The 15,725-nt window shown below is 36.6% G+C and overlaps 1 protein-coding gene across 1 annotated transcript in view; it reads right to left on the minus strand.

Moving 5' to 3' along the window:
• The window catches only part of COL24A1 (collagen type XXIV alpha 1 chain), a 384,282-nt gene that overhangs the window by 56,699 nt on the left and 311,858 nt on the right, over nucleotides 1–15,725 (minus strand). Inside the window, exons 45-48 of the mRNA XM_068540226.1 lie at nucleotides 13,719–13,772; nucleotides 13,555–13,608; nucleotides 5,222–5,275; nucleotides 3,981–4,088 (exon numbers count right to left, since the gene is read on the minus strand). Of these exons, the coding sequence (XP_068396327.1) occupies nucleotides 3,981–4,088; nucleotides 5,222–5,275; nucleotides 13,555–13,608; nucleotides 13,719–13,772 (270 nt within the window). The remainder of the gene's footprint in view (nucleotides 1–3,980; nucleotides 4,089–5,221; nucleotides 5,276–13,554; nucleotides 13,609–13,718; nucleotides 13,773–15,725) is intronic.

Raw genomic sequence — 15,725 nt, forward strand, 5'->3', positions numbered from 1 at the left:
GGATTAAAAAGTTCACGGGACTGCTAAATGGAAGAAGTTCCTAGGGGTAGTGGTTTGGGGGTACATCAGGATATCCTCTCGAAAGTAGAGACAAGTTGTCGCACTCTGCACTGCTCATCACAATAAAAGAGGCACAATGCTTGGTGAGCCTCTCTGGACTTTGGAGTCAATCTATGCCACCTCGGGTATGCTGCTACAACCCATTTACCCACTTACTGGGTAGCCTGTAAAGTTGCTAGGTTTTTATTGCAGTCAAATATATATAACATAAACTTACCATTTTAACCATTTTTAGATGTATAGTTCAGTGGCATTAAGTACATTCACATTGCTGTGCAACCATCACCACCATCCATCTCCAGAAATTTTTATGTTCCAAATTAAAACTCTGTACCCATTAAACAATAACTTCTCCAAATCCTCCTCCTCCCAGTCTCTGGCAACCTCCATTCTATTTTCTGCCTATGAATTTGACCACTCTAGGTACCTCATATAAGTGGAATCATATACTATTTGTACTTTTGTGTCTGGCTTAGTTCACTTAGCATGTCTCCAAGGTTTATCCATGTGGTATCATGTGTCAGAATTTCCCTCCTTTTTAAGACTGAATAGTATTCCATCGTATGTATATACCACATTTGGTTTATCTGTTTCACTGTTGACAGCCACGTGGGTTGTTTCCATCTACTGGTTACCGTGAATGCTGTTGTTATGAACATTTGGAAAGTTTCTGTTCAAGTTTCTGCTTTCATTTCTTTTGGATATACACCCAGGATGGGAATTGCTGGATCATATGGTAATTCTATATTTAATTTTTCAAGACCTGTCATACTGTTTTCCACAGCGGCTGCATCATTTTACATTCCCATCAGCAATACACAAGGTGCCAGTTTCTTCACACACTTACCAACACTTGTAATTTTCTTTCTTTCTTTCAATTTTTTATTTTTTTGGATAATAGCCATCCTAGTGGTTGTAAAAGTGGTATCTAATTGTGGTTTTGATTTGCATTTTCCTAATGATTAGTGATGTCAAGCACCTTTCCATGTGATTATTGGTCACTTGTGTATCTTCTCTGGAGAAATTCAAGGCCTTTGCCAGCTTGCTAGTTTTGGGTGGCCCCCGACGAAAATGCTCTGCAGCAGATTCAGGATGCTGTGTAAGCTACCTTGCTATGACTGAGCAGATCCAATAATATCAGAAGGGTCTGTGGCTGGTAGATGTGCTATATGGACCCTTTGATAACCCCCATAGGAGAATCACAGCTTATATCCATAAAGTTTTGGACATAAGTAACGCCTTCTTTGTCAAATGTAATTTCCCATTTGGAAAGCAGTTCTGGGCTTGCTCTGGTTGAAGCTGAATAACCAACCCTGAGACATCAAATGACTATGTGTCCTGAACTGACCATTATGATCTAAGTGATATTTGATCCACTAAATCATAAAATTGGCTGTGCACAGCAGCATTCACTCCTAAATGGAAATGGTGTATATTGAGACTGGGTCCTAACAGATCCAGAAATCACAAACAAAATATGCAAGCAGGCAACTGAGACTTCCATGATACTTGTTCTACTGCTTTACCACTGTTCCTTCAGCCTTCCTAGAGAATTCCCCTTACCAGTTAGTAGGGTAGAAAAAAGTTCAGGCCTGATTTATGGATAGATCTGCATTGAATGTCAACATCTGCTAGAAGTGGATTGCTGCTGCATTTAAGTCTGAAAGATATCAGTGAAGGAGACTCTTCCCAGTGGGCAGAACTTGACGCAATCTGTATACATGGGCAATCCATATAGCCATGTTTGGTTGTTTGCAACCAAAGAGCCCTGTTGATATACCCTAGAGTTCTAACTGGGTCTTGGAATAGCCCTGAGTGTGCAAATGGCTTCAGCATCTGGCTTTAAGTCCTCTTCATTCTTGTTTATTCTATGTAGAACCAGTGATTTGGTTTTATGCATGAGCCTTCACCCACACAGCCAATCAAAACCGTGTGGAAGATTCTAGAATGCAACTTAGACAGAATTAAAATGAAATCAGTATCTTATTTGCATCTACCATTTTCTGTACTGGCTTTCTCTTAGCCATTATATTACTGTCCTTTAAGTATTACCCCATTAAAGAAGGATGTAGAGTTGTTAGAAAATGTCTGTTTTCTTTCTGGAAACTAGCAGCAGATAACAATCACTTGCCACATTGCTGTTTTATGCAAGAGAAAATGGTTCATATTTTTGTAGTCTGAATCAATGTTTTCATTTTATTTTCCAATTTTCAGTCCTTTCCAGGAAGACCTTCAGGTGTCACATACTGCCAGAAAGAAGTTGTTTGCCACAATGAAGTATTAAGTGACTTGGTGTAAAAAATGTGGATGACTTTGACCTGTCACTAGTGTCTGATGAATATCTTATATGCTGAATGTCTGAAATTCTTATTAAACATATATATATAGGATCCTGATTTGTATTATCCATATCTGGAATAAGTACCTGGATTAGTGTTATTTTAGTCAGAAAACAAATGAGTTCCTCTTCCCAGTAATTAAATAAATCTATTAGCTGTTATTAGTATTTACAATTCAGTTTCTAGCCTTATCGACTACTGGGCACATCCACATACATACCACCTCCATGATTAAACCTGTGTTCACAGCAAGAAATATGACATATTTTGAAATGTGGTTTTCCTTGTTTCAGCTCTCAAAATCTTATTCAACGCAGTAAGATTCACTCTAACATTTCCCAGTAAAACTTAAGTACAGACTCTCAGACCAATTCAAAGTGTTTTACTGTTGTATTTTTAAAACTCCACAACCTCATTTTAAGACTCTTATATGGTGAGCCTAGAGTGCAGCATCTACATGAAGGTTCAGGGCATGAGCTCCCTTTAAGACTGGGATCTCAAATGGAAGTCCTCTTTTAACCAGACTGATGTTAATGGCAGAAGTTTAGAAAACATGTTTTAATTAAAACATCAGCCTGGCTGTCAAATTTTTCTAGGGCTTACACCCTGATGCTCTGATGTTCAGATATACTGTCTCCAAAGCAAATGGAAACCATACTAAGCCTCCTTAAAAATATTCACCTTTCCAAATAGAATATGGCCAGATATTTATTTCTAAAATAATTAAATTGGCTGGGTCATAATTTGATACATTTTTTTAAACAAATGAGATAATTCATCGTAGTGAAAGAATAATATTAATTTGGGTTTGAGTTTTGCTACAGTCCCATGCTACATGTGAATAAACAACTAGGATTGATTCATTTAAGAAAAGAAAAACAGGTCAATAGATAATCATATCCAAATAGTGGAAATGTAAAAGGATAAATTTTACTGGATTTACTGGATTACTGAAATATGCGATTAATTATTCTTGTATTTCAAACGGAAACACAACATGAGATAACAATAAATATCTGGATTATGATGACCTTAGAAAGGAAAGAGGGAAAATGGCTAAATGAAGACAAAAATATCATTTTTAAATTTCTGATCAAATAAATAAGATAGAAATTTGCATAAAAATAGTAATCTACATCATTGCTCATTGCATCACCACTAGATGAACATAGAGAAAACATTCACACAATTTCTGTAAAATAGTGAGGCTATAAAAGTAAAGGGAAAATGATTTTGGCAGAACTTACCTTGAGTTATTGCCAAGCCTGAAATGTTCCAAAGGTGGCTTAAGACATTTGATGAACTCAAAACACAGTTAGGTTGTGTAGCCCTTAAAGTTTTACTTCTTTATTGTTCCTATGTACCAGCTTTTATATGTGTAAAAATAATATAAATTATTAATAATATGGGTTATTAGTTATAAAACATCCAACAGAATGTACTCATTGCCATTCCCTGGAAATCATAAACACAATCTGAACCAATGTCAAAGTTAAGAAAGACAGCCAAAATATCTATGGTCTTAGTAAAGAGACACTTATGCATAAGAAATAAAGAGCAAAGAATATTCAATCTACTTACAGGAAGTCCCTGTTTTCCTGGTAGCCCAACTTTACCAGGGTTTCCTGAAATGCCTTCTGCTCCAGGGTATCCTTGCATGCCTTTTGGCCCAGGGAGGCCCGGAAGTCCCTTGGCAATTAAAAATTACTTGGATTATAGAGAGATGCTGTACAGATGTTTAAATGACAAACACTTTTATACTTATTGGGGGGTGGGAGGTTACATTCTTAAAACCCTGTCCCAGGATAAATTTTCCTGTTTCCTGGATTCCTTAATAATTTACTATTTGGATACAACAGATCAGGTAACTGTTCCCTAAACTGAAATGCCAAGCTAATCAGCAATTTATTGTGTAACCTTTCCCACTTTACTGTAATTTCCTGGTATTTCTCATTGTACCAGCCCATGCTCTATCCAGCTGTGGAGAAAAGATCAGCTATGTGCACCTGTCAGTTTAGGATATAGGCTGACATTCACCATCTCTAAAACTCTGTATTGTATTATTTTCCCAAGAAATAAATTACGGCTCTTTTAGTTGCCACTTTGAATTAGATAATTATATGACTGAGTAAAGGTCTGAACATTTTGTTTGTACTCTTGGGCAACTGGATTTAATCTGTAGGGAATCTCTGATCTCAGTGTGCTCATAATTTATGTTCACTTTTCTTTACTTTTTTTGAACCAACACAGGCCACCCAAAACAGGCTGTTGGCTAGGGGAGACCAGCAGGAAGTCTTTGCTAATAAGCTAGTCTACACATATTTGCTTGGCCAAAGAGGAAACGGATGGCTAAGGTAAAATTAATCTTTGTTCTGTGATGAAAAGATTTAAAGCTTTCTTCTAAGACTTTCTGTTCTATTTCCCAGGAAAATGAGAGGCCGAGTTCTTCAATTAAAATCCAGCTCATGTCTTTTCAGTCATGCTTGAAAATCTCTGACCTTCGTCACCATTCATTTAGTCATGACTCCAAGTTGCCTGTTTTTTAGTGGTTCACCATCAAAGAATAGTAGCATGAATCCACAGAGAGGTCTCCATGCAATGGAAAATAGCAACCTTCAGTTGCAGTGACTTCCATTTCAACACCAAGCTTGGTTTTGAGCTCATGGTCATATTTTGTTCCCTCTGTGTTCCGGCATGGGTTTAAACATTTTTTTGAAGACAATCTGACTTATCCAACACTTGTCATAATTGGCCCCAAACTTTTCTGCTTGCTTACGTTCTATTTAGAAAAACTATAAAGATGAAAAAGGTCTGTTACTTACAGGAATCCCAGGTTTCCCAGAAGGGCCAGGAGCTCTTTTTTTCCCCTTAGGACCCTAAAAATGTGAAGCACAGTTGTCAACTCATTGCTATAAATTTAATTAAACTGAAGGCGTAGAAAAGAACTCTGAGACCTGGAGGCTACAGCAAGTCCTGCCACTAACTAGCTGTTTATCATTGGGATTGCCATTTAACTTTCCTGGGAGTCATTTTCTTCATCTGTAAATGAAAGAATTTGACTATATAATCTATGAATTTCCACCTGGCTCCAAATCCTATGATTTAAGAATTTAAATTATAGTTCTAAAAAGGAACTGAATAGATTATTTAAATAAAAGTCCCCACTTCCAGGCAAGGCCTTTGTCTCCCTACTGAAAGTGGTTAAGTACTTATTTAATTAAATCAGTAAACATTTCTTGACTATTAGGTATCAGGGACTCTGTTATGTGCTGGAGATGCAAAATCAAAGCTCTTGTTCACAAGGCACTTACAGTGTACTGAGGGACATGAACCAATAACCTAAAATGTGCTTATCTGGAAGCACAGAGAAGAACATACTTGTAAATCAAAGAAAAGATCTTTATTTCCCACAGAATTGCTTGTTTTTCCATGTGCGAGATGTTTTAAATCATAATTGATTCAGCAGTAACAGTTTACCAGGATAGTCAGAAATCTGCCTTTGCAAATCAGGCCATTATTCTGATGATATCCTAATATTATTTTAAGAAGAAAAAGGTGGAAAAGAGTGACCTAGTTCACAAATAAGAAAAAGAAGCATATTGCCATTACCAGACACATTTCTCAGAAATCGTCAAAAGTTCTCAGAAACAGGATAATTCCACCAAAATGAGATGTTAAGTTATTCAAATCTGAAGACAGTTGTGCTAAAGATTCAATTTGACAACAATAACAAAATAAACAATTTCAGAAGATGTTACATCTTCTGAAAATGAGCTTAAATGTTTTAAGAAGAAATAGCATATGTAATCAGAGAGAAAAAGGGCATTTTCTGTAAGAGATAAAAATCCAATTTTGTTAGAATTCGATGATAGGGAGCTATATGGATCAAGGGTTCTACCTTGAAATAGTTCAAAAACTATTTTACTTGCTTTAAAAAGTCACTAATGTAAATTCTTCCGAAGGGTAAGGAAACCAGAAAAGGGGACAGTTGGTGAACTGGGTTTAGTTGAAGTAAATACAATTTCTGGAACATATGATCCCTATAATAAATGTATCTTTTAGAATACAATAAAGAAGTAAAATAGAGAAATAAAGACTGTTTTAAATATTGAAAACAGTTCTGATTTCAGTTGTCTTGAATAGCACTAATTAAACAGTATATGAATTGTGATAATATTCAAATATGTTAACTGGTGTGTGTTTTCCTTCACAGTATTTCTTTTTATGTAAAGTGATAGATTTGTTCTAAACTTTTGATTTTCAAAATAAACTTTTTTAGCTTAAGAATTTCAAAACAGTCCTCTGAAACTCATGGTGGGGGAATAGTTTGAAAAGAATATATTTTTAAATACAAAAGCCTGATTTTTAAATATTAAAAGTCTATAGTTGAACATAAAAAAACAAGGTAATAAAGGATTCAAGTCATAAAATTTGTACCATAAAGAACATATTTAGAAGAATTATAATAATGTAAGAGAAAGTTTTTCCTACCTAAGGGGATATAAAAAAAATCTTCAAGTTGGAGAAAGGTAAAAAGAGAAGCAAAACTATTAAGACACCGTTGGGTATCTCTGAGAAGAGACCTTGACACCAATCTGCCCTCAAGTCCTGGGGTGGGTAGAAACAATAATACCTGCAGAGGATACAAAATTAATACACAGAAATCTCTTGCATTCCTATACACTAACAATGAAAGATCAGAAAGAGAGACTAAGGAAATAATCCCATTTATCATCATATCAAAAAGAATAAAATACCTAGCAATAAACCTACCTAAGGAGGCAAAAGACCTGTACTGAGAAAACTATATGATACTGATGAAACAAATCAAAGATGACACAAACAGATGGAGAGATATACCATGTTCTTGGATTGCAAGAATCAATATTGTGAAAATGACTATACTACCCAAAACAATCTACAGATTCAATGCAATCCCTATCAAATTACCAATGGCATTTTTCACAGAACTAGAACAAAAAATTTTACACTTTGTATGGAAACACAAAAGATTCCAAATAATGAAAGCCATCTTGAGAAAGAAGAACAGAGCTGGAGGAATCAGGCTCCCTGATTTCAGACTATACTACAAAGCTACAGTAATCAAAACAGTATGGTACTGGCACAAAAACAGAAATATAGGTCAATGGAACAGGATAGAATGTCCAGAGATAAACCCAAGCACCTATGGCTACCTAATCTGTGACAAAGGAGGCAAGAATATACAATGGAGAGAAGACAGTCTGTTCAATAAGTGGTGCTGGGAAAATTGGACAGCTACATGTAAAAGAATGAAATTAGAACACTCCCTAACACCATACACAAAATAAACCCAAAATGGATTAAAGACCTAAATGTAAGGCCGGATACTATAAAACTCTTAGTGGAAAATATAGACAGAACACGCTCTGACATAAATCACAGCAAGATCTTTTTCAATCCACTGCCTAAAGTAATGAAAAAGAAAACAAAAATAAACAAATGGGACCTAATTAAACTTAAAACCTTTTGTACAGCAAAGGAAACCATAAATAAAACGAAAAGACAACCCTCAGAATGGGAGAAAATATTTGCAAACAAAGCAACTGACAAGGGATTAATCTCCGAAATATATAAGCAGCTCATGCAGCTCAATATTAAAAAAAACAAACAACCCAATCAAAACATGGGTGGAAGACCTAAACAGAGGTTCCTCCAAAGAAGACATACAGATGGCCAACAAACACACGAAAAGATGCTCAACATCACTAATTATTAGAGAAATGCAAATCAAAACTACAATGAGGTATAACCTCACACTAGTCAGAATGGCCATCATCAAAAATTTTACAAACAATAAATGCTGGAGAGGGTGTGGAGAAAAGGGAATGCTCCTACACTGTTGGTGGGAATGTAAATTGGTACAGCCACTATGGAGAAAAGTTTGGAGGTTCCTTAAAAAACTAAAAATAGAGCTACCATATGACCCAGCAATCCCACTCCTAGGCATATATCTGGAGAAAACCGTAATTCGAAAGGATGCATGCATCATGATGTTCACTGCAGCACTAATTACAATTGCCAGGACATGGTAGCAACCTAAATGTCCATCGACAGAGGAATGTATAAAGAAGAAGTGGTACATATATACAATGGAATACTACTCCGCCATAAAAAGGAACAAAATAGTGACATCTGCAGAGATGTGGATGGACCTAGACTGTCATACAGAGTGAAGTAAGTCAGAAAGAGAAAAACAAGTATCATATAATATTGCTTATATGTGGAGTCTAGAAAAATGGTAGAGATGAGCTTATTTGCAAAGCAGAAATAGAGTCACAGATGTAGAGAACAAACTTACGGTTACCAAGGGTGGAAGGAGGGGGGTTGGGATGAATTGGGAGGTTGGGACTGACTTATATACACTACTATGTATAAAATAGGTAACTAATGAGAACCTACTGTATAGCACAGGGAACTCTACTCAATGCTCTGTGGTGACCTAAATGGGAAGTGAGTCTAAAAAAGAGTGGATATGTGTATACGTATGCCTGATTCACTTTGCGGTACAGCAAGAAACTAATGCAACATTTTAAAGCAACTATATTCAAATAAAACTTAATAAACTAAACAAAACAAAACAATAATATCTGCAGATAAGTGTGGGGATGTGGGCACAGAGATGATGGTTAGAGAGACTAAAGGCCTCACTTGAGATGTATGCTAAGTTGCACTGAGTGCAGCAATAGAGTTGAAATTTCTGCATGAGATGTCTAGGCCAGGGGGCCTGAGAAAGTCTGAGTCCCTCAAGCACCTAGCATAGTATGGGGAGCAGTAGAATGTTACTTCCATGTGGCCAAGAACAGAAGCATATGGCCCTTAGAGTCCTATCTAAGGAGATCTTGCACCTGAGTTGAGAAAATAGCTGTACAAGCCAACAGGGATCAAAGAACTTTTGTCAGGAGGGCCAAGGTAGATGCCAACATGGTGGGATGATGGCAGATGGGGGCCAAAAGGGATGATGTACATTTCAGTGGCTGCTAGTATGAACAGATGATGGCTAAAGATCAGTCTCACTTCCTATTCCCCTTCCCTACCATTGCCACCCAGAATGTAACTGCAGACTTGAAAAGAGGATGAATGGGAAAAACTCTAAATCAAATGCAGGATATTTGAGTGGATGGAGTTAAAGGCAATCAATTGACTAGATTTCCATCAATTAGGTTTCTACCACCAGGCAGGATGGGTACTCAGGACAGAAGTTCCATTACAAAGAACATTAAAAAAAATTATACTTTTTGTATACTTGAGTTTATGGCTTAAGGTTCAGATATGCTATGCATGTATGTGCGTGTTTTATTCCAAACATTCAAATACAAAATAAAAACAAAGAGATTCTCATATCATCACAAATCAATTACATTTTAGGGTGACCATTATGTTGGGGATTATTTCAGAACAGTTAAATACTGTTCTAAAACCTAGATACATGGGTCTATCATCGTGAAAACTAGAATGTTATTAATACTCGGATGGACATCAGGAAGCAGCTTCCAGCAGAATAACACTAAAGGAAAATTATGACTATGAAAATTATTTTTAATGTATATTTTGCTACTTGTAATGGTACAATTGTGACAAAATCTCCTTATTAAATACAAAAAGCGTACAGTAAATAACAAAACAGTCTCTGCTGTTTTTAGATGTCAATTCAGGAAAGATTTCCTTGTGACAATTATTGTCACCATAACTAAAAGGAAGTAGGCTAGTTAGAGAAACGACAGACTTGCAATGGAGGTTTAAAATACATAAAGATCAACAAAGTGTAGAAGACTGGTACTTTTTTGAATTTGTGCATTAAAAAAAATCTTGCAGTTGGAATTGCTGGGTAGTCTTGTAACTAAATTAAGAGCCAAACATTACTAAATATTAATCCTACACAGAGATGGTCTGTTCAGCAGGAAATTAAAGATTGGGCCAAAGACAAGGAAAGTATGTTGTCATCTAAGGTGTTTGTAGATGATTAATTGAGTTGGTGTCATAAAAAGGAAAAAAAAAAAAAAATCACTCTTCCACTAATGCCCAGAATTCAAATATAATAAAACTAGAAGCATTCTATGCTATTTTCAAAATTAAGTTACTCATATTATTTTATGTAAATATAAGTACCTCATAAATCAACAGACTTCCTGTTCTCATAATAGGAAAGGTGAATGAATTTCATATTTATTCTTTAGAGTATATGTAAAATTGTGCTTTCTCTTTTGTCTGGCTAGCTTTGAAAAATAGAACAGCCCACTTGAAATCAGATCCATTTAAAACAATGAATTCCATTCATTGGGATTGTACCACTTCATAGACTACAAGAGAAGGTAATCTAATTCTTTAGATAACAGAAAATTTTAAATGTGCCATTATAGTCCAAACACTCATTTTTTATTCAAATGAAGCTGAAGGACAGTCATCACAATACTTTGTTAGTTCTAACTTTGTTAGAGAGGGTAGCTTTAAAATACAAACACAGATTTAGAGAGTTAAGTCTTTTTTTTTTTAACCAAGAAATTTAAATTCACTAAAATCTGGAATTTTGCTTTGGGAGGAAAGTAAGATTTTGGCTTGAGTCTCTGTATTTGAAAGCCATTATGGGACAGTTCACTACATTTGCATTGTAAAAGTCTCTTAAAAAATGTAGTGGTTTGCAATTGGTTTTGACCTGACTTGCTCCAACTTTTTCTTTATAGTTTCCATAGTTTCATGTCTGAGAGACCAATTAATGAATTAGCTGGTTAAGTAAAATTAATATTTAACTTAATTTATAAAAGACTTCAAAGTAATAGAAGGCTTTTGTATAATAATGGGAGTCAGGAAATAAAGTTTCTAGTGTTGGTTCTGTTGCTAACTAGTTCTGTGATCTTAGGTAACTCATAATCCCTCTGGGACCTGAATTTCTTCGTCTGAAAAATGAGAGGGTTGTCCAAACGATTTTAAAGGGCATTTCCAAATCTAAAAAACAAATTTAAAGCTTTGCAAAAACAAGATGAGGGCAATTCCGTAGGATCCACCTGGACATTCAAAGTGTCCCTAGTGAGTAACACATAGTCAGTGATTTTTCTTGTAGCAATCATTACTATCTGAAATTCAAAGAGGCTTTTTAATGTAACCTCGGACTGTACACCAGCATTGCCCAAAGTGGGAAAAGAACTAATTCTCGTGGATTATACAGAATTTAAACCATGGCTCCTCAAGACCTTTCAGCTCCAATACCCAGGGAGAGCTGACCATATAGGCTGGAGCTGCAGTTGTCTAGTAAGAATATTTTATTTTCATTGGCATAATTTTAACAAATACTAAGAAACATAAAAAAATTTCTTCTTCCTGAGATATGTCAAAAAAGGAAAAAGAAAACATTGAGAATATGAAAGTACTAATTGTAAAGGATTAGAAATTTTAGGATCAAACCTTGGGAGAGCATTTGCATCCTTAGGCACTTAATGCAAATATAAGGAAGTCACATGAAAGTAGTAGCAGTGTTCTAGGTTCATGGTTTTTTCACTACTTTTTCCAATTTGGGTATTAAAAATTCTAAGCGAATGAGACAACTGTATTCTTCCTTTGAATTTCTTTTTAAAATTAAGGCTTGCCTTCAATGGGATTTTTTTTTTTTTTTAATTTATTTATTTATTTATTTTTGGCTGTGTTGGGTCTTCATTTCTGTGCGAGGGCTTTCTCTAGTTGCGGCAAGCGGGGGCCACTCTTCATCGCAGTGCGCGGGCCTCTCACTATCGTGGCCTCTCTTGTTGCGGAGCACAGGCTCCAGACGCGCAGGCTCAGTAGTTGTGGCTCACGGGCCTAGTTGCTCCGCGGCATGTGGGATCTTCCCAGACCAGGGCTCGAACCCGTGTCCCCTGCATTGGCAGGCAGACTCTCAACCACTGCGCCACCAGGGAAGCCCGGGATTTTTTTTTTTTAAATAAATTTATTTATTTATTTTTGGCTGCATTGGGTCTTTGTTGCTGTGCGCAGGCTTTCTCTGGTTGTGGAGAGAGGGGGTTACTCTTCGTTGCAGTGTGCGGGCTTCTCACTGTGGTGGCTTCTCTTGTTGTGGAGCACAGGCTCTAGGGCACACGGGCTTCAGTAGTTGTGGTACATGGGCTCAGTAATTGTGGCTCGCAGGCTTAGTTGCTTCGCAGCATGTGGGATCTTCCTGGAACAGGGCTCGAACCCATGTCCCCTGCATTGGCAGGTGGATTTTTAACCACTGTGCCACCAGGTAAGTCCCAATGGGATATTTTTATTTACTATTTATTAGTCCTTATTTATTGAGGAGCCTGACATTAAGTTACTAGGTAGTTGCCAAGACTATTTAAAATGGCTTCTATGTGATATCCGACTCAACTCAATTTTATTACTAACTCCCACAAATGGGAAACACAAGTATGGGTGAAGGCAGTTTAACAAATTAGGAGAAACATGGTCTCAAATTCATTACTTTTTATCAATCCTCACCTAATTTATTATTAAAATACAGTACATTTTCTAAAGAATTTAATTTTAAATCAGTAGCAGGTAAAGTCAGAATGCCATGAAAAGTAGGGCAGCAATGAAGTGATGGTACAAATTACAAATCCAGTTGTTACATAAGGTTGAGGCAACGTTTATTGGTATATAGGGAGAGAGGTGGCTAAATTCAATAACTCAACAGATTTTTAGTTCGCCTGATAACAAATAATTGACTTGTGTTATGGAAAAAAATCTTTTAAACCAATTGTGAGTCTGTGTCATATAGTTAAACTATTTCTACCCCTACCTTACTACAGCAACTAAATAGGTATGACTGCTAAAATTTTGCTCTGCAGTGCTGGTTTTAAGGCTAGTCGGTATTTCTGCCTGAAACCCCAAGGAAGGACAATGAGTTTGGGACAACTCTAGGCAATTTTCTCAAAGCCAGAGTAGTCTGCTGGTAAAGGGAACTTTGGATGGCAGTCGAAACACACGAATTAATCAATAATGATGTTTTAGCACAAATATTAACAAACACCCTGTTTAGAGGCCTGTGGTGATTCTTGCTCTGAAAGAATGAATGATCATTTAAGTTACAATGAACAGCAACTCCTTGTGCCCCTGTTTTCTCACGCCAGCAATAAGTTTCAAATTGTCTTAAATGATTTCAACTTACTTCAGATCCTCTCTCTCCTTTTAGTCCTTGTTCACCCCGGTCACCTGGCTCACCCTTTAATAGGAACCAAAACAGAAATCACATATAAAGCAGACACCAAATAAGATATGTTAACATTAATGTTTTTAAATACCAGAATTACAAAGAATGCTTTCAAAACATACTGGGGGCCCTTGTTGTCCAGTGGCACCTCTTGGTCCTGGTATACCCATGTGACCCTATGAATAAAAAAGGTTATATTATTAGAATAAATAAAGACATGTGACTTAGAGAATAGAGTAGTATCACTTAAAGCGGTAGCAAAATGTTGCAAAATTCAATTTAAATATTATAGAGATTATGCTTCTCTCTTGGAAAGAGTATAGAACATAATAGCCACTGGATATAATGATGACTGAGAAAGAGTGTAGAGTTTTGTTTTTTTTTTCCATATAGGTTGAATGGTGGCCCTCCAAAAGACGTCTATGCCCTAATCCTCAGAAACTGTGAATGTGATCTTATTTGGAGAAAAGGGTCTTTGCAAATATCATTAAATTAAGGATCTTAGAGGGCGATTATCCTGGATTATCCATGTGGGCCCTAAATCCACTGACAAGTGTCCTTGCAGTAGACACAGAGAGAGAGAGATGGATACAAACCAAGGAGAAGGCCATGTGAAGACAAAGGCAGAGGTTGGAGTGATGCAGCCACAAGGGAGGTTGTTAGCCACCAGAAGCTGGAAGAAGCAAGAAAGGATTCTTCCCTAGAGCCTACGGTGGGAGCACAGCCCTGATGATATCTTGCTTTTGGATTTCTGGCCTCCACAACCGTGAGAGAATAAATTTCTGTTGTTTTAAGCCACCTGGTCTATGGTAATTTGTTATGGCAGGCTCAGGAAACTAACAGAGCAAATAACGAGTGAATAAAGAGTTTGAGAACAAATTTCTTTTTTCAACCCTTTTCCAGTGTACTATGGTCTCCATTTTTACAAACTAAGGTCACAGCCATTTAGATAGTAGACTTACTGGGCTGAAGACTGGTAGTCGTTACTGCATATGCCAAGACATCAATGATTCTGACTTCAGCGATCTGTCATCACCCCAGTTCTCCTAGGAAGGAATGCTGGCCTACCACATTTTTACACCTTTCAAGTGTGTAAACAGAAACTAGCAACAACCTAGGGGCATGTCAGGTGAGAGTTATGTAGGAAGAATTCCACACGTAATCTCTTTTATCCCCTTCCCTACTGTCCTCTTCCCTTCAGATTCCTTTCTTCTTGTGTATTACAGAAAGAATGCCATAGGAAGGACAGTTATTAGGCTCATCTCCTTTTTCTGGGCTAGGAGAAGAAGGGATTACATACTTAAGGCTAACAATATTTATTCTCCCAGAAAGATCAGTTGAAGCCTTCTTTGTTTGCATTCTGTGAGGCAAATGTTCATGGTTTTAAGATTCAACTTCCTGATAAAGTAAATGAATCCTGTTTAAGGGAGAGAACAGTTGCAAGACAGAAAGGTTATTTTGGAAAGCTTTCTATATAGCACACAGCCATAACTAAAGAGAAGACGATTCCTACGTGTGACCTTTACCAACAGAACATGAACAGAGTCAGCAAGTAACAGAATCAGGTCAATCAAGAGGGAGCTTTATTCAAGTAAATATGATTATTGTAGGTCACTTATTAAGCCAGCTCAGGAGAGAAGCAATTGGTGAAAAGCTGGGGTTACAAAGTGAAGTGAGAGTAAGCATACTGAATAAACTACAAAACTTAAAACCATCATGGCCTATTATGGTATTGCCACCACTCTATCTGTAGTTTTACAGAGACCTTTTCAGAATGGTCATAGAATAGCCAACTGCCTCTCCTGGCTTTGTGATGTTTGGATACAAATCTTACGAAAACCAAACTTGTTTTCTAGGAGCTTCACTATAATTCCTTTGGTCCTTTCCATCCCAATAAAAATTGAGAGACTGTTTTTCTGCAGTGGTAAAAATTATAAATATTAGGTTTTTTATAATATTATCATAAAGCTATGTGGGCAAGATTACAGGAAGTGATTGATTTTTCCTGATGATATTAGTGGTGAGATGAGTTGGATGGCCAAGGGGAGCTTGGAGAGGATTTTATATGGGAAGTTATAATAAGTTGAATTTTAAAGGATGAGTGTTCCAGGCAGTAAAGTAAAAGGAAG

This window comes from Eschrichtius robustus, chromosome 3 (genome assembly GCF_028021215.1).
Source record: "Eschrichtius robustus isolate mEscRob2 chromosome 3, mEscRob2.pri, whole genome shotgun sequence".
In the NCBI taxonomy this organism is placed as follows: Eukaryota; Metazoa; Chordata; class Mammalia; order Artiodactyla; family Eschrichtiidae; genus Eschrichtius; species Eschrichtius robustus.